The 25,674-nt window shown below is 47.9% G+C and overlaps 1 protein-coding gene across 4 annotated transcripts in view; it reads right to left on the reverse strand.

The window, feature by feature from the left end:
* Positions 1-25,674, reverse strand: part of Vangl1 (VANGL planar cell polarity protein 1) — a 50,413-nt gene that overhangs the window by 21,117 nt on the left and 3,622 nt on the right. For all 4 annotated transcript variants that reach the window (XM_052731007.1, XM_052731008.1, XM_052731009.1 and 1 more), the window contains exons 2-4: positions 21,056-21,246; positions 13,546-13,684; positions 7,920-8,527 (exon numbers count right to left, since the gene is read on the reverse strand). In XM_052731007.1, the coding sequence (XP_052586967.1) occupies positions 7,920-8,527; positions 13,546-13,684; positions 21,056-21,126 (818 nt within the window). In that variant the 5' untranslated portion in view covers positions 21,127-21,246. The remainder of the gene's footprint in view (positions 1-7,919; positions 8,528-13,545; positions 13,685-21,055; positions 21,247-25,674) is intronic.

Genomic DNA, 25,674 nt, shown 5'->3' on the forward strand with positions numbered 1-25,674 from the left:
CTGGCTTTTCTTAGTTTCACACATTACTGCGGTGAATCATACAAAGATAAACACCAGAGACCCAAAGATATCAGAGACCAGTGCCTGCCTAGCATGTTTGAAAGCATCCATCTAGATAGAGACTAAGAAGGCCTGCAGACACAGCTGAGAGGCTCTGCCGGCCTTCTCTTCCCTGACTCACCTTCCTCAACATCAGCACCCCTAGCTTTAGGAAGACTATGGAGCACAGGTGATAAGTCTGGGGCCCAACGCTTAACAGCTACCCAATGGAACCTCTGGCTGCAAGACAGGGTCAAGCTCTACCTGGAACAGAGCTGAGTGCCTCCCAGCGAGACAGAGGACTAAGGTGCCAGTCACGACTTTCCTGCTTGTCAGTGCCCCAACAAGCACAATCACACCTGTATTTATGGGTGAGAGCTGGAGTGTGGGACCAGCCCACATGAGCCTTTGAGAGGAAGGGCTTGCAGGCATCCTGTTTAGGAGGTACAGCCATTTCTCTTTAGGACAGCTACCTTCACCAGCATGGCCCCCAAGTAGGCTGTCTACACTAACCTGGGTTCCAGAAAGGTGGTTCAATCCAGCATGGATCTTAGGAAAATACCAGTTGGCCTCCATACAAACATGGTTCCCAGGAAGGCCTTCTACACCAGCATGGCTCCTAGGAAGGCATGTAGAAGCACAGCCTTTAGGAAGGCATTCTCAGCTGCCACAGTCCCCCCAAAAGGGAGTGGAAACCAGCTTGCCTTCCGTGGGCACTGTGCCCTGTGAGAGGTGAGTCCTCTTGCCTCAGCATGAGGCTGTGGGCAGACGCCACGCACAGCAAGCCATCCAGCTGTGGTGGCCATCAGAGAGCAGCTGTATAAACACAGTGCTCCAGTGTCCAGAAACTCACACTCCCTCCCATTAAAGCCACTTTTAAGAGGCACCACAGAACCAAACCACAAACGGCAGCTCTGAGCCTGCCTGGAAACTCTCCTATGGCACAGCCCAAACAAACCCTTTCCCCTCTAGTCTTAAGCCTGCGTTCATTTTTATCCGTTGCGTTTTGAGGGAGTGGGCACAGGAACTGGTGAAATATCGTTACTGGAAAGTAGTTACGAGTAAAAACTCCCATTTCTAAAAATAACAGTTTATATATGAAACCACGCTAGTAATAACACGAGCCAAAAACTCCAGTAAGCATTTAAAAACACTCCTGGTGCCATGGCCCATGGCTCTGGGCCCTCAGCAGCCTCCCAAGACCATTGGTGCAGGTCCCCAGTGTGGGAGGGGAGGCCTGGGCCAGTCCCATAGCTGAGCCTGATCTGTAGCCCGAGGGGCAGCTTGGATACTACTGGATTCAGAGTCAGGGACTTAAGACTTCCTAGGATGACTGATTCTCCCTTTCTCAATTTAACTAGAAAAGCATGGAGTAAGCAGGGAAAGCAAAGCCTCCTACTTGAGCCTGGAAGAGCATGGATGAGCTGACCAGAGGACAAGACCAGCCCTGTTTCATTAGGGACAAAACGTGCTTGGTGACCCCACAGATGCCTCGGTTTTAGTGTCAAAAATTGCTAGTACCGATAACATTCCCATCTCAGCTTTGGCTATGACAATATGTACGAGCCCAGGTAAATTTCACAGTATAAATTGTTTTCTCACAGTTCTGAGAGCTGGAAGCCATGATCAAGATTTCAGTCAATTCGGTTCCTGTGAGAACTCCTATCCTGCCTTTCAGATGGCTGCCTTCACTATTTCACATGTGTGTGTGCACATGGATACAGAATAGGACTTTCTGGTGTCCCTATATACAAGGGCTCTGATCCTATCCAACCAGATTCTCAGCCTATGACTTCAAATAAGCCCAGTGATTTCCTTAGAGCCTATCTCCAAATACCACCACATTAGGGGTAAGGGCTGCACCGTGTATGTGGAGGAAAGGACATCAAACCACCTTTTCAACCAAGGCATCCAACAGCTGTACACAATCACACACTCCTATGGTTTAAAAAGCAATTCCAGAGTCATTTCTTATAAAGCATAGAAGGTTCTTGGGTTAGATACCAGCCCTGTGAAGAAGAGGTTCATGTTCAATGGTAACTTATAAGATACTCATAGTCTTACTGAATTAAGCACTGGAAAAACAGTTAAAACCACAGGGTGCTCTAAGTCTTGTGGACCCGTGTGGGTCCCTTTTCTCTCTTCCTGATGGTGATTATCAGCAAGGGATTACTATTCCTGGACCACCCAAGAGGAGCACTTTGTCCCCATTTGTAACATATTTCTAGTCCTTTAGGATACAGAAATTAAATATCAGAACTCTATGATACAGAAATTAAACATCAGAACTCTATGCAAAACCAAGTTCAGCAGGCTGGGACTGAGGAGCCTGGGGTGGGAGGTGTTGACAGGATCCAGGAGATCTTAGGAGATAATTCTGTAAGAGATTATGTAGATTGTTAGCCTGTGAGCATGGCTCTGAGAGAATAAGTAGATTGGGTTAATGGAAACAGGAGGATTCACTGTAACTGTGGGTGGCACCATCGCATGGGCTCGGGTCCTGGGCAGGATAAAAAGGAGAAAGTGAGCTGAGCACCAGCACTCACCGCCCTCTGCCTCCTCACTGCGGATGCCGTGTGAGCACTCACCTCAAGCACTGCGGCCATGGCTTTCCCACCATGACTGACGATGACATGCTCAAAGTGAGCCAACAGACACTGGAAAGCTGGGCTTGGCTTAATCAAGGGAAAACAGTGCAGCCAGCTCTAGGTCTCAGCTCTCCAGCGCCTGAGAACTTCTACTTCGGTATCTTTCGAAGCGGTGAGCTGCCACTGACATCTTGATACTGATGCAGGAGCCATGTGGGGATGGAGAGTATCTCAGGATATGCAGAGAGGGAGCAGAGCGCAGCCATGCCGGCTGATGTGTGTGCGTGATTACCCAAGGACCCAGGCAAGACCTACAGAAGAACCACCCAGCTGAGCCCAACCCATGCTGCAGAGCTGTGAGAAATAAAATGATGGTTGGTTGAGGCTAGATATTCCACAGTGCTAGGGCAAAGACATCTTTGAAGCAGCTAAAGTAGAGAAGGCTTAAAAAAAAAAAAAAAAAGAGTCCAACCAGAGCCCCAAACCCACTGCTACAGCCCTAAGGCCCAGCCTTTGTCAAAGGGTGAATTAAAGGACTAATGGAGCTAAGGGACCAGAGAGAAGAAGCCAGCCTGATACCCGCATCCTGTCCACTCTGCTCTAAAGGAAGAGCCGGATGAATATAACACGCACAGCATCAGCGAGCACCCGCCAGGCGCACACTAAGCCCACAAAGTGTGCTAACAAGTCACTCACGTGCTCTTACAGCAGGGGTGTGAACACGAACATAGAACCTCCGTTCAGGGCCAGTACAGTGAGTGGTTAAGATCATTCTGAAACCACACCATGGGGCTCAAGTCCTGTCTCTCACAATGACAAATGCCTCCGTGACTCTGTTTCCTCACCTACCAGTGAAGAAGACGGTGCCTACCCCATGAGATCGTCCTAAAGGCTGAGTTTTGCATTCAAAGCTGAGAAGGCGCCTCACACCGGCTGGGAGCCAGCTAGGGAGCTGCTCACTGTCAACCACATCAGTGGCTGCTCAATATTTACTGAGTTTTGCTTTAAAGATTCCAAAACCCAGAAAATATTGATGCGATTAAATGTCATTTTAAAACTTGCTTTTCATAGTCTTCTGTGTGTCTCCCCTCATACAGTCAGCTTAAAAACAAAATTACATTTCTAATAAAGTTAAAGAAAATTCAGCAAATCACTGTGAGAACTGGGCCAATAAAGTGACAAGTGGTGTGTGTGTGGACTGACACGCCCCCCCGCCCCCCCCACACACACACCTCAGGTACTACAGAGAACATAGGTGGGCAGTGAACGGCAAGGTGCTGCCTGCTGGTGACCTCGAACAGGTCCCTTAACCTGTCTTCAGTGGGAAAAGATGTATGCCACTGCCCCACTTGCTCTAACCCCCAGAGGTGAGGTAAATTAAGTCCAAACATGAAAAGGCCTTATAACTCCTAACGAAGGCATTAGTTAAAGGTTAGGTCACATCTTACATCTATTTATGGAATTTCACATCCTACAACAATAATCCCTTCCATTTCTGAAGGTTTTCAAATAAACCCCAAACGATTCCTGCCCACAAGGGAAGCCACAGCAAGGGCCTTTTAGCAGTGCTAACAGAAGCCCATTTTCTTTAAGAGCCTGAGGAGTAGGCATTCTTTTGAACACTCTCAAAAATAGCTCAGTCCGTTCAGGAAAACCACCTTTGAACACGGGAAGAAAGAATTCCCCACCGCTCTGTACCCAAGCGCAATGGGGTCGCTCTGCGGCGAAGGCTTTGCACAAAGGGACAGCAGCGGAAGAGCCTGGGGTTCCGGTTGGGTCTGGTGAAGACCTGCTATTCCGATGTCTGGGGCTTACTTTGTCCATCCTGTTTCCCCCTCCGCTCCTGTCTTAAAAGCTCACAAAAGGGCTTAGAAGTTCTATTTCTGGCCCAGTGATTCTTCCAGCCACTGCTGGGTTTGGACCAGATTTAGCCCGCGGATCAGCAGGTGATGCGTGGCCAGCACAGTGCCAGGGGGGCCATGCCAAGCCTGCCTCAGCTCTCAGCCCAGGTGTCACAGGACGCCTAACCCTGCCCAAGGGCTCTATCTGTAAGGAGAGACAGGACACCTTTCCTTCCACCTCAGAATTCAGAACCACCATGTAGAGGACAAAAGGCCCTGATGAAAGGGGGGAAGAGTGAGGAGGCAAAGGGAAGAAACTCCACTCAAATGCCCCTCCCCCAGCCTGTTAGCTATATGCCACCTGTAGCTTTCCCGGAGAACTGAGGTGGCTGTTTTTAGCAGCAGCAAGGCAGAAGCCACCGAGCAGTCTGCCTTCCCCCACCCAGTTCTGCCCCGACCCACACAGCTAAGCAGTGAGATACCAACGCTGCTGTCAGGTTTTTGTTTTTTCCTTTCTAGGGGCTGCTGGGTTGGCCCCTCCCATTAGCACCCAGGTCTCATGGGCAGGTGAAGTCAACCTGTCTTAGAGCAGGGTGGGAGCCCAGGAGGAGCCATTTGTCCCATCAGCCTGGACTGACTGACCTGAGGTGAGGAAGACATCGTCCTTGTTTGTGCTAGTGAGAATTATGGTACTCAGAATGAAGGCTGAGACACAAAGCTGCATCCGGCCTCACTCATGGCCTGTGGCTGCCACAGTCCCAAATGCTGCTCACCTGCTCCAGGACCACAGGTTTTGCTGCACAGTGTTAATGTCACCAAAACTTGCCTCAGAGCCAGACTGTTTCCCAGTAGGCTTCACAGCTGCCACTGTCTGAAACTCCCTATCCACCCGTGCGAGGGTCCCCTATCTTCAGGCCTGGCACAGCAACTGCCCACTGCAAAGCCATATGCCAGTCTCTTTCCAAGTGCCTGGGAGCCCTAGGAAACTCTGGGCTTCAGCTCTGTAAGGGATCATTATGGGAGTCCCTCTCCAGTATAAAGAGTGGAAAGAAAGTTCTCTAAGGTTCCAACACCCCAGTGACTGACTTGCTTCCAGAGCTTTACTTGCATCTATGGAGGATTTGAAATACCAATGTATGCTGCACAGCATACTCATCCAAACAGAAACTCCCCTGAGAATCAATCCTGGTGGCCGCAGCCTTGAACACTAAACCAGACAATCCTCAGGCAGTATGAGCTGAGCCAGAGACATGGATGCGGGTGCATGCCAACATGACACCGGTTGGGCAATGGGATCTGACTCCAAACTGGGCCTGGGCCACCTCTCTGGATAGCCAAAATGATGACAAAGCCAGTTCTTCTGGTAGCCACTAAGGTGTCCTGACCAGTCCTGGCTGCTTTGCCATGGGATACACATCAGCATTTGCTGATCAGGACAGTGAAACTTTAAAGTCAGACATCCAAGGTGGGTGATTTAGTTATTGTTCTACTGCTGCAAAGAGACACTGTGACCAAGGCAATTTATAAAAGAAAGCATTTAATTTGGGGGCTCATGGTTCCAGAGGGTTAGAGTCCATGACCATCACGGCAGGGAGCATTCAGCTGAGAGCTTATATTTCCCTCAGCCAGAGGCAGAGAGGAGAGAGAGATAACTGGAAATGTGGTGGGCTTTGAAACCTCAAGGCCCACCCTCAGTGACATACTTCTCCAACAAGGTCACACCTCCTAATCCTTCCCAAACAGTTTCACCAACTGGGGACCGAGCATTTAAATATATGAGTCTTTATGGGGCACATTCTCATTCAAACCACCATAGTGGATCACTCACCCAGGGACCATATGATTGCCAACTGTGTGCCAAGCCACAGTTGGATGCCAGAAGGAGTAAGACACAGCTTGTATTCTCAGGGATCTCAAAATTTATGGAAGGAAACAGATGGAAGAATAAGCTACTACATGGAAGGAGGGATGTCATAATTGGATCATCAATTCAGCCCAGCCCCATGACATTGGAAAGAATCCAAATAAGGCTGGGCATGATATGTTGTGTAAATTAATTACACCCTCTCTCCCCAGCTCTCTGTCCATAACACTGGGATTAATAACATCACACAAGGTTTTACAATGATAACCAGCATAGAGTGCTTACCTTCATTTATCCACAAAACACAAAAATGATTCTCACTCTTTGAGTTAACCATACAATAATATACTAATGTAAATGAGTTTTAACCTTTTCTCGCACAAACGTTTTCCAAACACGTAACCCTCACACATTTGTGGCCTTCAACCTTTTTTTTTTCTTTTTTCTTTTTGAGACAGGGTTCCCTTGTGTAGCCAGGCTGTCCTGGAACTCGCTCTGTAGACTAGGCTGGCCTTGAACTCACAGAGATCTTCCTGCCTCTGCCTCATGAATGCTGAGATTAAAGGCATGAGCCACTAACCTCACCCAGAGCCTGATGCTTTATTAGTCATTAGGGTAACTACGGACCAAATCAGATTATCCCTGAGAGTGGAAACAAAAAGGAAGAGCTACTAATCCCACTGAGGTACCCAGGTAAGCCAGATGCACCATTTCTTAAAAAATGGTATTATAGTTTTGAATGCTGAGTTCAGGGGTGTGAGGTATATTTGCTGTACAAAGTGGTGTATTTCATAAGATGTCTTAGATCAAATACACCATGTACGTTGACCATACTCACCCCCCCCATGACAAATAAAGACCTCTCCTCTTCCTCCTTCTTCCCTCCTAAACCTCCGTTTCTCTTTTCTAAGTAGATTGCCTTCTGTTTTCATGTGTGTGTATGTGTGTGTGTTTATACGTCATATATATGTACATCTATAAAACCTATGAGAGAAAATGTGATTGTTGTAAGTCTAGTTTACTTTGCTTAACACAATCATCTCCAATTCTGTCCATTTTCCTGCCAATGATATACTTTCCTTCTTCTTTATAACTAAATAAAACTCTGCTGCGCGCACACACACACACACACACACACACACACACACACACACACACCCCACATTTTTTTATCCATTCATCTGCCAAAGGACAGCTACGATGATTCCAAAACTTGGCTATAGCAAGTACCTGAATGTATCATTTTGGACAAAATGAAATTATAGTCACCTTATCCATCATCCATCAGCCAAGTTCACAGTCAAGGTAGGTAGCCGCCACTATGCCTATCTTTTCTGTGCTACTTTGGGAACACCAGAGAGGTATCGAATGAGTCCGACAAAACCCTAAACACAGCCAAAAGCCGCACTGTGAAGGCATGGACACCCCTGACTTCATACTGCTCCTACTAGAGCCAGAGAGAGAGAGTCAGGTCCCAGTCACAGCATCTGCACCGAGGACTGCACCTCAGCCCTGCTGGCTAAGGACCAGCCATCTTCCAGTGCTATAGGTCATCCTTTCTGCTTGCTCGGTGTGCGTGCCCCTTACCTCAGGTGTCCCAAGCTGTAGAACCGGGACTCTCCATCGGTGGAACGGACCACCTGCAGTGTGAACATAGGTTGTAGCTGCCGCAGCTCCAGCAAGACGATGGCAAGGTAGTGGATGAAAAGCAGCGCGTCCACAAGGGAGACCGCATATTGCACAATGTCCTTGTAATTTTGGTCCTTAGAGTCCAAAATGCGGACCCCATAAAAAAGCCAGTAAGAAACCACGAAGAGAAAGATAAGGACCAACAACAGGGCTCGGAACACAAACACCCGTGGCACATCCGCTCTTTGCTTGCGGAAGAAGAGCGCCCAGGTTCCAATGAGCAGAATGAGCAGTTTGAATGAGACAGAAATGAGGAGTCCCTCACAGATGGTGCCACAGGGTTTCAGCTCCTCCCTCCACAGGAGCTGGGGCAGCAGGATGAAGGCAATGGGGGTGAGGAACACCAGAAGTCCAAGGAATGCGGCGACCGTAAGGCCCAGGTAGCGCTTGCAATCCAGTCCCACACTGTCCTCCATGTCCTTGCTGATCCTGGCAATGTCCTCTTGGGATATACTGTGCTCCGAGGTGCCTGTGATGGCTGTGGTGGTCTCTCCCCAGTTGTCATCCTGATGACAGAGAAGACAGTGACAGACATTTGTAAAAGCCACAACAAAACAAAACAGGAAAGAAAGACACTTCAGTTACCCAACTTTCTCGAAAACGGAAATAGAATCAGCTTTTAATACAGGGGCATTTTTAAACATCAGCAGTTTTCACTGAAATTTTCAAAATATAGTCTACATTTGTCCTTTGAACACAGAAAACATAATTTAACCTTTGAATTTGTTTGGGCAATTCGTCACTATGATACGTTGTTATCCCTCATTTTGAAAGGTTCTGAGAAGCCCAGGGGCTTGGCCTTTCTGCTGAGACTTAACTAGCAGTTGTTAGACTAAGCTGCTGTAAATCTGCCACAGGAGAGCACCTTCTATTACACCAGTGAGCCCCCTCCCATCGCTAAGTTCTAGGCTTACAAAGCCCAAATCTAGACCCTCCAGAGCTCTGCAGAGCAGAGGGCATAGAAAAGGCATGCACATCACATGAGGTCAAACTCACCCACAACAGAGTTGCACATTATCTAAATGTCTGGATGATATTTATAGGATTTACTTACTTCGGTAAGGAGCGGTCTTAAGAACTCTTTGACATTATTTCTCATTGACTAAGAAAATTCAAAACTCATCTATGACCCGATCAGCTCAAAAATTCTTTCAAAAACATGTTTTCATGACAAACTGAACAGCAAGGGCATAGGAATACCACGATTATTATATCTTTAACTCCACTGCTTTCTTCTTTTAAGCTTCTAGGTGGCTGCTAATGGGAACACTTGGCCTGTTCATCCCACAGGAGTCTGTCAAATACTTTGGCTGTCACTGGTAACCAGGACTCCATCTCCAGGCACAACAGAGCCAGGAGGCCCCAGGAACCGTGTGAGCTCCACACATTATGATTTAACTAGGAAAACAAGAGTCACGTACAGAGGCAAAGTGGCGGAATGAGGACATTAGCTTATGATGGATGGAGTTTTAGTACATGGACCAAACAGTAGCATAGATCACTCAGAACCAGACAAATCACATTCTCACTCATACACAGGTCCTAGCAGTGAATCTTTGGATGCGAATGTTTAATTTGGAGTACCCATAGAATCTGGGAAATTAGAGAGGGACCACCGGAGGGGAGGAAGAAGGAAAATATTAAAGGAGGGAGGGCTGTAGGACACAGGTGATAGGAAGGGGGAAGTGGAAGTGGAAAAGAAGTTAAAGTGGGGGAGGAATAACTACTATGTTATAAACTTCACACACATGTCTACTCGTATAAAAGAGTTTACTTGTAATCATCCTACACAAGGCCTAAAGCTCCTCCCTGAAGCCACAGGTTAGCAAATAAAAAGCCCAGTGCTGGGTGTGCCCACAAGGACTCGATGGTAAGACCTTATTGCTGAAGACATTACATCCCTTGGTCACAGGAAATGGGAAAATGAAGTAGGCACTGACAAGGAATCTTCTTCCCTGCTGGTTAGTTTTCATAGTCCAGAAAAATGTCATGCAGGCTGCTGGGGAGTTGGGAGGGGGGAGTCATCAATCGTCATCAACGGTCTCACTCAGCTGTGAACTCTCTGAGCTATAACAACGACCAGTGTAGGAAGAGATGCCCACGGCTGCAACAGTGGTATGTACGTTATGAGGGTAACCAACTGCTTCCTGATTGGATTTAAAGCCCGATCCACAGGAGGAAATGGATACCTCTGGCCAAGAACTCATGGTTGGGGATTTCACAGATCTCAAGGGTGCACCACAACCATTACTCTGCTACACAGATATAATATCAAGCTGCCTTCTGAAGTCACGTCTCTCTCCCTACAGGTTAGTGCAGCTCTCGAGCCTCATCAGAAAGGTTTCTTGGGGTAGTGGATGGCAACTAACACAGAAATCCAAAACTAGGTAGAGTAGTAACAGAAAGCGACTCGGCCACAAGTGGGACATCTGTTCAACGCCCCTTCTGCATGAGGCTCAGGAACCATTGCAAAAGAGGGGAAGAAAAGACTGTAAGAGCCAGAAGTCAGGGGGGACACAGGAAAAACAGTATCCTTGGAACATGACAGGACCCTGGACCCACGAACTCACAGACTTGTGGTCACCTATACAAAACCAAGCCAGTCAACATTCCAGCAGAGAGCAAGGAGAGGGCTCATGGGTCCCCACTCCAGACTGAGGAGCCAGGGACAGTTAATGGATTCTGGAGGAGAGAGTCAGTTTTGTTTTCTTTAAAGGTTTGGCCCATGGTTGGCAATCCTCCAATGGGGTGACTCACACCAATACATATACTAGACTAGGTAAGTTCTTAAAAAAGAGGACGTAGAGTTGGGAGGGGGTAAGAAGTTGAGAGCAGATCTGGGAGAAGTTATTGGGAGGAGAGAATATGATCAAAATATACTATAAGTACATATGACATTCTCAACAAATTAATAAAAATACTGTATTTAGTTTTTTAAAGACCTAGGCTAAGAAATAATGTTCTGTCATTAAAAAAATCATAATTTATGAATGCATTAGCAATATTGGGGGTGGGTAGTAAAGATTTCAATCTAGGAACACATAGGCCATCAACTTGGGATCATGAAGTGGAATGACCAAGGACATTCTCTAGAAGCAGCCAGGTCCCTTAGGTACTGCTGGTAGAGGTTTAAGACGGTTTATCATTGCCAGAAGACTGGCCTGACAATTTACAGTAATTTAGATATACATTTAACTATACCATCCAGCAATGTGACTCCTGGGTTTTACCAAAAATTAATGGAAATATGTCCACAAAAGGGTTATAAAAATATTCATAAGAGCTTAATCATCATAGTTAGAATGTGTGTACCTCAAATGTCCACCCTCCAGGAGAACAGATAACAAACTGTGGTCCATTCAATGGAATACTAGTCAGCAAAAATAATAAAGAGTGAACTGTTGAATCACATAGACCATGGATAAATATCAAAATCATCATGCTGAGTGGGGAAAAACTCATATGATTCCAATTATATTCAACTCTCCAACAGGCAAAACCAGTCCACTGAGATGGAAATCAAAATAGCGGTTGCCCTGGAGAGGTGGGGATGGGGGTAGGGATCAACTAGGAAGAGCCAGGAGAATTTTCTGTGCTGAAGGGTGTGGGTTCATCTGTTGAAACTATCAAAGTATACCCTTGAGAACTATTTGATTTCTGAGTGTAAATTTAGGTCAGTTAAAAAAAAAAAAAAAAACATCAGCAGGAGAAAACAGACCACAAAGACACACAACTTGCTATAATATAAGACGAGTTCACAGGCTGTAGCAAACAGTTGGCTTTGCAGTCATGCCTGGGATTCTGCACATGTGATTGATAACCCTGCTGAGGTAACATTTCTGATGGCATGTGGGCATTTTGTTGTGTAACACCACTGCTCTGACTCAGCTGTGCGTCCAACTTCCTGCCAACGAGTTGCTAACTAAATCCCTATGCACATCTGTGTACATCTCCGTCTAAAAACAGTATTGCCACAAGGGCTTCTCTCAGATTTGAGGTCTTCGGGGAGCAAAAAATGCATCTGAACTTCACCAATCTAATTCCTGGATTGCTCGGTGAAGAAGCTGAGGCCAACAAAAGCTGTAGCTCCCCAAGTTAACACGCTGCTGAAACACACACGACTTCCCAAAGTCCTTCCCATCATACCATTCTGCTGTGAACATCAACAGCTTCCCAGAGAGCTCGGGTACAAAGAAGGAAATGCCTTCACAGTGGGTAACTAGCACCTCCGAATCCACTTCTAGGGGGAACTGACCTGGGAAGCTTTTCAGGATGATCCAGTCCTAAGACTGACCATATCCATCCATCATCCATCCATCCGTTATCCTTCCATCCACCCAACCATCCATCCACCCATCCATAATATCTACATACACACATGCATCTGTCCTCCTAGAACCAAAGCAAGCGGCACAACAGTGCTAAAGGGTTTGCTCACCACTGCACAAACCCCACCTTCAGTGAGGAAGCCTAGTTATGAGCCCAGTGGCATCTGTATCCTTGCAAGGATTGCAGTCGCAGTGTTCCTATCTGATTATGTCTACCTGTGGGTATCACCAGGTGTGCACGGGTATATGCTTATCTCTAGTCCTGTATCTTTATGGCCGTGTATTCATACATTGCGTTGTTTATGTGAGGCAAGGCTGAGCATGCAACATTTCAGACGTGGGGGGTGTGCAAACATACTTCTGAGTACAGCTCAGATGTTTATTTAAATCAACCAGGCTGCCAGACAGTAAGGACGCAAAGAAGATCCCACATACTTTTTAAAGTAATAAAGTATTGCTATTTTAAACTGATTGACTTCATATGAAGTCCTAATACTAATATTTCTGAAACATGCAAGGACTAGTCACCCTGAATTCCTGCAGTCCTGAGTGGCAGCAGTCTGGAGCAGAGAAGCTGCCATCTCCTGACAGAGGAAACCCATTCTCCAGTCTGTCCCAGCTCAGCCGATAGCCTTGACATTAAGGTACCCCCAAAGACCACAGCTACTAACCCCAAAGTTTGCTGGACATATTTGTGACCCTGGTCTTTGATTCTAGTTATCTCGTTCATTCAGATTTCCAGGCTTGCCATCTGGATGCCAAGGCCTCGATTTCTTTCATATACCTCATTTCTGGCTGTCCCCTCTCGTCAACGTCAAGCATTCCCTGGGTCTTTTTTGAAAAGGGAGTTTCCTGCCCTCTCCCGTCCCATTCCATTTTGCAATGAGTCTCCAGGGACTCTTGCCTGTAACTGTTCCCTTTTCTGACCTGTCATCAGCCAAGCTGGCTTCTTTCCAACATCATTCAAAGGAGGCCAACCAATCACACTTCAGAAGGACCCCAAGCTACCCAAAGCTAGGACATGTTGTCCTTAGTCCAGCAAGAAAACCAACGAAGTAGATAAATTCATTAAGATGCTGGAAAAATAAAGATTAAAAACCCCAGAGAACTTACTGCAACAGGACTTAGGAAAACGTTTGCGGAGAGGAGGCGGGGCTGAGTGGCAGCCTGCCCACAGAGGCGCCTTTGATCCTTACCTGAACTTCCTCTGCGCCTGTGGGAGCGGAGTCATTTGCCAGCAGGGGCTCTCCAGTGGGAGCCTGGATAGTGACAGACTTTTCTGACCCTCTGCCATCTTTACTCCGTGGAGATTTGTGTCTTTCTCGTGTTCTTTCCCTGGGGGGAAATCCAATAATCAGATATCAAACTTACGCCAGGTTAATTACTCTCCTGCTCACCAAAACATAAACTTTATTTTGAGTTTAGGAAAATACTATGCCTATGCCTGTACCCCACCCTCACCCGTACACATGGCATCCATACCCACCCATCCCCACAAGCCTGCAAGGAGTGAGATTATCTTGGACTCTCTACTTAGCATTTTCTTTCTGCCAATTTAACACCCCAAACAAAACCTGCCACTCCTCGACCAACAATGATCACATTTTTTTCAGAGCCCAATTTTAGAAATATTATGGCCGGGGCACATTTTACTGCAATAATTATTCAGTTGATTTGGTTACTATTTCCCTAAACTAATTAGGAATGCTTTTTACTAGAAGAACACTGCATCTTATCTAAACTTTGATCTGGCCAAAAAAAAAAAAAAATCTGGGACACGATGTCACCCTATACTTTGGGACAAGGGGAGGAGAAGAAAGGAGATCCTAAACCAGGATAGAGAATCATTTACTTTTCATTCTTACCAATTGAACATGAAAAGCCATTCCTGTAGGTTTAGCTGAGCTCAAAGAGACCCACGGAAACAAAGAAGGTGAAACAAAGGACCCCGAGGGTGTGTGTGTCTTCAGGCCACCTAAGAAAAGCAGGCTTTCTACACTCAGGCCGGAGGAACTTTGTGGGTGGTCCTCTAGCCACAGTGGAAGGACACCCTGCTGCTGAGTCTTAAAACTACAAAAGGAGTCAGCCAGAGTGGCCAAGCCCTGCAGGTCACAAGCTGGTCACTGAGCAGTAAAGGAAATGGCTCCCAAGTAGCCCTGCAGAGGCCAACATCCCCGAGTTTCCTCAGCCTCCTGTCCCCACGTGCCATTTGACAACAGTCTTTCCCATAACCCCCTGTCCTCATGCCCAAGGTTTCCCACTTGGTACGCGGAGCCAGACAGTCAGCTCTCCATGCACACATTATATGTGGGACCTTGCACAGGGTACCTGACCTCGGTTTCCCTCTGTGGGAAACGGGATGGGAGCCATGATGATGCCACACAGACAAGGGGAAGTGTCTGTGCCCGGGATAGGGGTGTGGAGTGAGCACCCAGTATGCAGCAGCCGTTAGTAGCCAATGGCAAAGAATGGTATCTGGACCTTGTGAGGGAGAGTATGTTATCCTGGAGAAAGGGGTGTAAAAGCCACGAGCACGCTGCCAAACCCTCTTCCCACTGCACATCTATCTCCTGTTAACCTACAACTTAGCAACGACAACAAAACCCTAAAACGAAACAACTGAATGACAGATCTCTTCTTGCCAGACTCCTATCTTGGGAACCCCTCCCTTGGCTAAGCTGTGGATAACTCCTCCAAGGAACAAAGGGTTTCCCATGGTAGACAGTTTTCCGAGGACAATAGCTCCATTCTTAGGCTGTGAAAGAGAAATAGATGTGCTCTGGTCAGTTGTGTGAGGTTTGAGCCTGGCAACCAAACCAGCAGAGAACCTAGCTGTTCACCCAGAGCTACAGCCAAAGGTGCCAATCTCCCCTTCCCTGGCTCATTCACACGGCACTTGGCTGAGTGCTTGACTGGATTAGCTCCATTCCATTCTAACAAATGGCTCTGAGGCCAGTATTACTGCCCCAACTCACAGATGAGAAAACGGAGGCTCAGGGAGTTTAAGTGCCTTCCAGATGTTGTGGTAAGGAGCAGAACAGGGACTGAAGCCAAATCCGTTGCCACAATTTCTATTCAAAGTGACTATGTTACACTGATTTTTGAGGAACAATTAGATTTTTTAATTAGCATATATAATTATATAAAACAATGGGATTTACTATGACGCTTTCCATACATGAAGACTATGTACTTAGATCATGTGGACCCCCTTTTACCTTCTTTCCTCCTCCCCACTGGTCCCCTTTCTCTTCCTAAATATCCCAAATCTGGAGATTTTATAGAGTGAATATTCCTGGCACTCATGTTCACACCCCCATGCAGTCACACTGCTGGAGTTGTGAGGGAGGCCTTCGAAGCTAATATTGGTAGTCACCACTGGCTGCCAACATCAGTAGCCTTAGTTGGGTGCTCTGGGTTGTCCAATATCAGCACTCCAAAAGGCATTCTCTGTGAGCAACATCGAGCAGTGTGGGAGATTCCTGCTCTCCAAGCAGCGTGGTCAGTCTTTGGAATGAATTTCAAGCTCAGTCTAGAACTGCTGTCCCACCAGGTCCCTCCTGCAGCCCGCTGGATGGCCCCGGAATGATCCCGTCCCCGTCCACCTCCCCTACTGCCCGTCCATTTGTCACTCTTGTTGGCCATCAGCCGAGTCACATGCTTATCTAACCTGGCTCTCTATTGAAAAGCCTCACACGTCAAATCCTGTGACAGCAAAGATTCTTCTAGAACCAAATCCTTTCGCTTCCTGCTAGCTCCTGGCTCCTGACCACCACCAGGGCTGAAAGCAGAAGGAAACCAACCAGGACTAAAAGAGACCACACTCCTCTCCCTGGACCACCCAGCTGGGCTCTTAAAAGCCCCAAGAGCACTGACATGGGAACAACCAGTGTCGGCCACACTCTCACAACTCCCCGGATAACACCGGAAGTGAAGCAGGTAAGAACTTGCTATCCAGTAGCCCAGGGAGCATGCCATCCTCCAATACCAGCCCCTCTACACCAGTGGCTCTCGTTTCTCAGACCCCCTCAGACAAGCCACCATGGGTGCAGAGACTGGGTGGCCCTGCCCTCAGAGAATTTGTCTGGAAGAGAGACAACAGGAATCTACACCTTTCTCACCAGCACCCCAGGCCATCAGGATGTGGGTGATGCAAGGATTATCCATGAAGACTTTCCCACCCCATGTTTCTGGGGAGGCTGTGGAAATTCCTACTTAGAAGTCTACGTGAAAAGCCTTGTGAATGGCAGGGGAATCAAAACCATGGGTGCTTGGCTGTGCAGCACTGTAACACACAGTACATCTTTATTAAAATAGTGGGGCTGGAGAGATGGCTCAGCAGTTAAGAGTGTTTACTGCTCTCCCGGAGGATCTGAGTTCTGTTCCCAGCACCCACATTGAGAGGCTGGCAAAGACCTAACAACTCCAACTCCTGGGTTCCGTGAGCACCTGAAGACACACACACAGACACAGACTCATAAATAAAAATAAATCTTTTATTTTTAGTACTGCATGGATGAAGGACAGCACACAGTCCTGACTGAAGGCGACCCAGAATAGGGAGGCTCCAATCAGCGCTTCCCCAAGTGATCTGCTCCTGGGATTGATCTCAACTTAGAAGGGAGTGGGATACACCACATGGTAGTTACAGAAATCACTGCTGCTAGTTACTGCTCTGGGCAGGTCTCCAAGCCAAGCCAGGACTTAAGAATGATGTCCAAGAAAAACACTGTCGATCACCCAGCCAGCGCTTTCTAGTCTGCAGAACTACAAACCTCTAAGAGGTCATTTCACTGCAGAATATACCCAAACAGTCATCTCTGTAGTTGTAACAGGGGAATGGAGATGTAGCTCAGTCGGGAGAGTGCTTGCCTAGCATTCCTGAAACTCTGGGTTCAATCCCCAGCACCACATAAACCAGACATAATGGCACACACCTGTGACCCTTGGTGACTGTGACATACAGAATTTGAGGCCAGCCTGGGACAGCAAACTGATGCTGTAACTTTAAGGGACATCTATCTGTGACTGCCCATTGTACTGGAAAAGAGTTCTCCAATGATGAAGTTGTGTCAGAGTATTAAGAGGTGGGGGGTGGGGGAAGATAGACAATTTACTAAACCAATAAATGGAACATTAAGACACACTCAAGATTTAACTGCCTAAGTGGTCAGAATCACCCGAGGGCTCTTGCTGGGCAGTCTCATCACACACAGGAATCTCTCTTTATCTCTAAATCTGTCTTCCAGATTGCTTGGCCCACAGGAGTAAAGATAAGTCTGTCAGTGCAAAGATAAGTGTATCTGCGCACTGTAGGTACACATGCACGAGAGGGTGGGGAGAGCATGCAGCAGCATGCAAGAGGCAGCCATGTGTGCAGGTAAATGCATCATCATTTAGGCAATTTGCTAGCTGAGCCCTGGGGAGCTCTGCAACCCGCTCAGTCTAGCCAGAATGCCTGAGATTCCCACACTGTCCCTACTTACAGTCAGTACTTCCTGGGAAGGCTATTTCCTCCTGTTCTGCTGCGTGTCCGTTTCTAAATGGGGAAAGCCATCCAGCAGTTACCCCTCCCTTTCCTCCTGCACCACCCACTCACTACCTGTCCCCTGCCTACCGACTGCCAGGCCTGCTGGCGGGGTGTAGAACAGCCCTTTAGTACAATGCATTTTTAACACATTAGTCACATTTTCCTTTCAAAGGTGGCATTCTCTTCCAAAGGACCAACAAGCCCGGTCCTACTTGCCTGGCGATATCTGGTAACCATGTTCCCTTTCTGTGTGTCAGTTTCACGGTCTGTAAAACAGTGCCCCCAATCCCCACTGTTCTAGAACTGTTGTAAGCATGGGAGAGGGTGGCCACGATGGACCTTGCAGGTACTCTCACAATGATGCTCAATGCTCCCAGCAGCTGCTGACATCAGGAACCCCACAGGTCTGTACTACTCTTTCAATAAGCTAACTGGACACTCCCTGGAGAGCTCAGGCATCAGTGATCTCTTTGTCAGAAAATGGACTTGGACAGTGGCCAATCCTCCAAGACCATCAGTGTCACCAAGCACTTCATTATTCCTTTCTGAGTTGGAGCTGTGCTAGAATTACCAAAAGACCAGGTCTCTTTCTTTTCCTACTCCTCCATTTAAACTCCCCACACATCATCGAGCAGAGAAACCTTCTTCCCAGGGCACTCCTGGGACACGAAATGCCCGTGGCAGCCGGCTCTCATGCCTGTGGAGGGCTCCATCACTGTTGGACACTTCTTCTCACCCCAGCTGAGCATCCCACAGCACCTACTGTGGGTGAATTACAAACTGTGCCGCATTGCCCCTAGGACCTCTGTGGTCCTCCCTCACCCAATTCAATGCAACAGGAGGGTCGGGGCTTCCCAGATCCACTAAGTGTACTTACGCAGCCCCACAGCTCAAATCCCCGCCTCGGCTCCACTTGGAATGGGCACTCAGCAATATCCCCTGATCAGCCGTTGGGAAGCGGAGCTCCACTCAGCCCTCCCAGTAGGCGGTCCACGACGTTCCTTGATCAACTGATTAAAAGCCTCAGCTCCAACTCACATTTGCCAAGTACTTTCCACCAGGGATCAAGAGAGAACTAAGCGTTCTGCATGTCATCTTAATTGAAAGTTATAATCTCTCACAGTTCCCATAACAGCACTAGAGGATCCATTGCCGGGACCCCAGGAGGCCCCGGGCAGCAGGAGCAAGGGCCATGGGCCTTGAAGAGTGCACATCTTGGTGGGCGTGCAGACAAAAGAAGCCAGGGCTGGCTCCATTCAGAATTTCGCAAGTCATCCTCTCCTGCTCACTCCCAAGCTCCAAAGAAACCCCAAATTCCTACTCAAATGATACAGATGAGGAAGTCTGACACCCCAATAACCCAGCTTCTTTTTCCAGTTAGGTTCAAAAACCAGATATTTGAAAACAGCTGTTTCTGGTATTTTATAACAAATCTGTTAAATTCACCCACTGATCGAAATCTGTGATTATTTTTAAAACCAGTGGGGGAGGATTCTGACTTTCTCAGGATCTGGGCTGTAGAATGTCACCCCTAAAGCATCCACATCGAGTGCCTTCTGTCCTCACTGGAAAGGAGAGCTGGGCTCCAGCACTGGGAGCTACACAAACATCACAGGAATGTTTAGAAAATAAAGCAATTTTTTAAAAAAGGAACCACTCAGAAACCTACTTCCTTAAAATAATGTAGTCTCATAAGCATTATCTTTGAAAAGCTTTCCTTTATACTTCCATTCTATTCTCTTCTATTCATTTTAATTTTTTAAAGACAGGGTCTCACTGTGTAGCCCTGCCTGGCCTGGAATTTGCTACTTGTTATGTAGACCAGGCTGGCCTCCAACTCACACAGATCTGCTTGCCTCTGCCAGTTAAGTGATAGGATTAAAGGCCCCTGTTCCCTTATCTGGCCTCCATTCACGTTTTGAAAAATTACAAACTACAAATTTGTACAGAAAAATAAAATTTGGGTGGATAATTCCCCACCTACCAGTCACCACTGCCACGAGCCCCTTTCCTGAAGATGCCACTCCTGGCAGCCTGGGAAGCACTGGCAGGCTTCTTTCCAGGTGTGGCCATCCACACAGGATCCACAAAACACATCCTAATCTGAACTCTCACTCTGGGCACAGTTCCTTCTATGGTGATCTGCTCAGTGATGGAAACAAACACCAGGACAGTGAGTAACCAGTCCACACAGCACACCGCTGTGGCCACAGATGGGCCTCTGACCTAGGGTCACACGTCATCTGTGAACACGGGTGCTGAAATACCAAGACTGTAGATAGCATTAACTAGTGAGAGGCCTCCTACCATGGGCTGAGCTAGTCATTTTCCGTGACTATTTCACCCAGCTCTCATTTGCTCTAGAAGGAGGCGATCCCTATATCCATTTCACAGAGGAGGAGACACCTCACCTGTTGCGTTCTTACCCTGCACAGTAGAATACCACCCATTTCATCACTTATCTGTCCGTTCATCCATTCATCCATTTATCCCTCCACTCAGCAAGCACTCTCGAATTCTGAATTCCAATGCAGGCCTGTTCCGGTCAGCAAGGAGGGAGAGTTTGGCCCCACCACTCAGGATAGTGTTTTCAAGCCCTGAGCTTGCTCACTTGGAAGACTAGTCAAAGAGAAATCAGTCATCAGGCCAATCACACCTCCATGGGTGTGTGGGTGTGTGGGTGTGTGGGTGTGTGTGCGTGCACATGCACTTGCAGGCGCCCCCCTCAATGCCCGAGATAGCCTCAGGGCAGATACTTAATGGCCCCCCCACCCCCGGTGAGTCAGCAGCTCTGGGTGAAGCAACAAATTAACACCTGCTTTTTAACTTTCATCTCCAGAATTGGTAAAGCTCTGCGAGAGAACTTTACATCGATGAGAAGTACTTAGAAATGCGAAACATTTCCACTGCCGGGAAAACTTTAATTTAAAACCAATTGTGAGAAATTAAGGTCATCAACTCTAATGGCGGCTATAAAATGTAAATTGGCAGTGTAGTGACTCCCAGAGCTTGTCAACCGCTCTTACAGCTTGGCTTCTCACGCACCAGTGGTCTGAGCCCTCAGCCTCCTCAGCCCTGAGGGCAGGCTGTTGAAAACCTGGTTCTCTGACAGAAAGCCCTACCAACCTGCACGCAGCGTCCCCAGAGAAGGGCGGACTGATCCGGCGCTTACATACCCTTGCCTGTGAGATTTTTTTGAATGGCTTGAGTAGTAGGAATATCCAGAATATGTGGATTCGGTATCCATAGCAATGGCGAGCTTCCTCTGATGATGGACGGAGCAGGCACTATTCTCCTCCCACGTGGGGTCTCACTTACTTGCTCCTAATTCCTTGAGGGACCGGAGATGCTACTCTTCAACAGGACTCTGGGAAGGGGAGAAAAAGGAGAGATTAATCCTCGAAGTCAATCTTAAGAGGGCCGAAAGATAAACTAACAAGAGCCAACTCTCCTCTGAGGTCCCTGCTATGAAATATGACGCCTCACAGGAGTCTGACAGACAAGAGGGGTGGCGAGCAGGCTGGACCCCATCACAACAGGAGGAAGACGGTTTGGGAGAAACCTGGGCATTGAGACATTTATTTCTCGTGGCTTCGGCTGTAGGAACTGCTTCTCACATGAACCCCCAGACAAATGTCTACCCACCCCCAACTGTCAGCTATAAAAAACAACGCCCAGGGAAATCACTTACTCAGCACTTTGGCCATCATCTCCAAAAGTCAATTAAAGTTTTTTCTTAGTCTCTTTGAGAATCCAAACCCAGAGAAATTTATCTTAGATAATTAAAAATCAACAACCACCACGATTGCCTTGCTACCTACGATAATAAAAAGCCAGAGGCAAGGTAAACACCTCCCCAAGCCAAGGAATAGCTGGGGGTGGGGTGAGATATGATTCAGTCAGTCAAAGAAAAGAGCATGTATCTGTATAAAAAGACAATTATGAAGAATGGAGATTTTAAGAAGCAGGAAACAGGATTGCAGGTATCCAACGAATCTACACAACTGTTACAGTGATGTAAAATAACTTATGGGGGGCAGGGACTGCTACGAGGGGACATCAGAAAAGGTGATTTATTAGTTACAAGGTCCTAGGTCCTTTCCCACTTCCCTCAAATATTGCTCTGCAATAAAAATAAATTGGAAACACTTCCAAACACATTCCTGAGCCTGCACATACTCAGCCGACTTCTAGAAAGTCAGATCTAAAGTTCTGCCTCTTCCTGCACCCCTCTCCCAGGTCTGGTCTAGGCCCAACAGGGCTTCCCCCCCACCCCCACCCCCACCCCAGTGTGGTGTCCTGGAGGCTAACACCGCAAACACAGCCAGTGAGATAAGTGTGAAGAAAACAAAGGAGGTCGTAAAGGCCATACCCTGCCCCAAAGCCTGAAGAGGCTCAGGCTCCCATACCCCGGCAACAGTTAAGACTGGGAGAAATTTCAAACTGGGAGCTTTTACTGGGCCTGGAAGTCACATCTCCACACAGTTACATCAGCCCAGAGCCTAGAAATGACATTCCATTGCTTCTAAAGAGACCCTGTGCCTAGGGGTTACCTGCCTTGTCCTGGGTGTCTCAACTCATGACTTCACTAGGAATTTATCTCAGAATACTAATTCCTAAAGGGAAAAAGTTTATCTCCCCACTGTCTAATGTGATTAAAAGCTAAAAAACAATAAAAATGTCCCCTGAACCAAGGAATAGGTAGGAACATAGGGTTCCGCCACCCCAAATTAGCACATATCTGTAGGAAATGATAATTATGGCGTCAAATCCAAAGGCCACATCCTTGCCCTCCCTCTCCATGCCTTGCTCACTGTACTGATCCATCCATTTCACGTCCATATTAATAAGGAGCCAGAGACCCCGCTCAAGAATGGATGACAGAGAACTTACTGCTTCCCCTGGCCCTGCTGGTGGCTGCTTTCCAACTGGAGGCCACTCATTCATTCCTCCTCCAATACTTGGTCCTCTTTCCCCATACCAGGATATTACTTAACAGCCATCTGCCACCAAGAGCCAAAGCCTGGTCACGGGGAAGCATGGAGTCCAGCCCATGCTTCGCCACCTGCGAGCAGGCCCTTCCTGGCCTTCTTGAATCTCAGTGTGCTCACTTGTCAATCAGGGATCAAGGAACCAGCCACGATCTCCCAGAGAGAAGCTATAAACAGACACAGGCTTGACTTGCTTCCTAGCTGCGGGACCTCAGTCAAATGATGAAACCTCTTTGAAGTCCCATCTATAAAATGTGAGCATCAGGAGCGCTTTGATGACTATATGAGTTGACAGTGGTGGCAGCGCCCAGCATGGGCACCAGATGCCCTGGGTAAGTAAAAGTGGGTGGCCCCGAGTGCTCCCTTTGGTGGTTTCTAAACTCCACGAGCTCCTTGTCTTTCTCTCACCAAGGGAAAAGCTCAGAGAGCTGCCGGGCAACTAGCCAGCACCTCCCTCTAGGCTATCCCACCCCAGGCTTACCTGCTGCGGGCAGAATGGGGCTGCCCCTCAGGCTGCCTGCTCACTCACCAGCTGTGTACTGGAACAAGGCAGTTTAACCTTGGAGCTGCGGGTTTCCTACCCAGTAAAAGGAAGCCAAGCAGCCTGCTTGGGAGGAAAGGGGGTGATTGTAAAGACTAGCCATGAAACCAATCAGGCATCTCTCAAAACATTAGCTGGGCCCCCAGGCTGAACTGGCCCGTCTTTTCTCTCACCCTACTGTCTCCCAGGGTTTTCACCAGCCATTCAAATCAGCTTTCAGCACGCTGGAGTCTCCCTTCCTTTCCGCTCTGGGCTACGTTCCTTTCTCACTGGCCTTCTGGCTGGTAGACAAGCAACCTTAGGAGGTAGAGCCAGGATGCGGAGCCTAGCATGGACCAGTCCTCTTCTCTTGATAGCCCTGGCCCGGCTCTGTTGACCTGCAGAGCCTAAGGCTTGGTGCCTTTGTCAGAAAATTGACCGTTCTTCTCTGCATTCATAATTAACCCCCCTCATCCTGATACTTGCTTCTTCTGCCTTCCAGCCTGTGACCCCTGGCTCCCCATTCCACTCTAATTCTGATGTCTCACCAACTATGGGGAGCATCTTAGAGGGAGGGAGCCCCAAACCAGCACCCCCCAACTGATTGTGTTTCTGTGCTGCCTTGCTGTTAGACCTCAGGGCAGGTGCCTCTGCTCTGTCCCATACCCAAGTAAAATGACATCATTAATAGTCCCTTCCCAAGGTTATTATGAGGAATAAACAAGGTATCACCTCTAGTGCAGAGAACCCAAGTTTCATCTCCTTCCCCCTCGGCTGAAAGGCATCATTCTTTGTCCTCATTAAAATGTGGACCATCCATTAGGGCAACTCCAGGCATGTCCCTCAAAGGAAATCACAGCTCCCAAGAGCCCTCCAGGAAAAGCCTTTTCCTAACTCTACCAACTACCCCTTGCCCAGGTTCTCCCCGATGAGGGGAATCTTGTATGAGATCTGCACCCCCTACACTGCCACTAAATCCTCCACCCCTCTCCCTCCATCGAAGAAAGTCTAAGTTGGCCAGAAACTGCCTTGAGCTTTGAGTCAAATCCAAAGGTCGCATCCTTGCCCTTTCTCCAGGCCCATCTTACCTCACTGATTTCCCTTCCTATTTCATGGTAGCCACCAGCCCCTGCTCAGCAACGCTGGAGAGATGACTTCAACCGAGGCACACCCCCTGCCCTTGTGAAGCTTTGCTGATGTCTACCGGTCTAGCTTGATGGCACGCCTTCCTCCATCCCTCATCACGTCTTCCCCTAACACTCAAAGCACACCCCGTTATTCTTCTCCATCTCTGGGGATAAACTCCTTAGAGTCAGGAGCAACGGTCCTCCCCCTCCCCCAATTATTCTGAATACTTCCTGCAAAATAAAGCCAAATGCTCCCTTCCCACCGACTCAGCTCCTGTCCCCAGCTGTGCTCTTATGTCCTGGCTTAGTCCTTCCACCATCCTCTGTTAGTGACGCTACCTACCACCCCAGCCAGTCAACGAACCCGCTCCGTGCTGTTTTCAACACGCTCTGTCTCTCATCCATGCCTCCCACCACCACCAAGCTCTGCTTGTCCTCAGGTCCTTCCCATGCTCTCCCAGCTCCCAGCAGCAGAGAGCTAACCTAGAGAACATCTCCAGGTTTCCTCACTTGACCCAGCCCACACACAGCCTGGCCCTCCTAAGTCCCTGCCTTCACCATGGTTACCAACTCTTGCCTCATCTAAGATCTGAGTGAGCAGTCAGGAAGTAAACTAATAAAAGGCAGAGTGAACTCCTTCCAGAAGAGGGCTTGACCTCAGGTAGGGGCTCCCATTTGAGGTAATAAAGACACACATCCTGATGCTTATCTCTGTAAGGATGTACACACAAGGAATTAGCAAAATGCCCGACAAGGCCAGAAGGGACACCATTATCAGCAAAGACAATAAAGTAAGGAAAAGAAATCAATTTCCCTGGGTAGCAAGCTAATGAGTGGTTGCTATGGCCAGAACGGATCGAGGCAGGTAGGGATGTACATGGGAAATCCTTGAACCTGCAACTGTCTGTCATACTGCCGCTGACAGGACCTGTACTGAGTTTGGTCCAGGCAGGGTAGCAGCCAAGCTGACCTCACCCCCTTGCTTCAAGTCCTCCCATGGTGTTCCCTGAACTTTAAAACACAGAATCCTTCATTCGATCAACAGTCTTGCCAGCTGTTCCAATTCCTCTGGGGCCCGGTTCTTTCCAGCCTCAGGACCTTAGCAGAGCCCAGTTTATCTGATGGGACTCATTGTTTTCAAATGCAACACTTTGCTA

This window comes from Peromyscus californicus, unplaced genomic scaffold (assembly GCF_007827085.1).
Source record: "Peromyscus californicus insignis strain IS unplaced genomic scaffold, ASM782708v3 Scaffold_9__1_contigs__length_137607984, whole genome shotgun sequence".
NCBI lineage: Eukaryota > Metazoa > Chordata > Mammalia > Rodentia > Cricetidae > Peromyscus > Peromyscus californicus.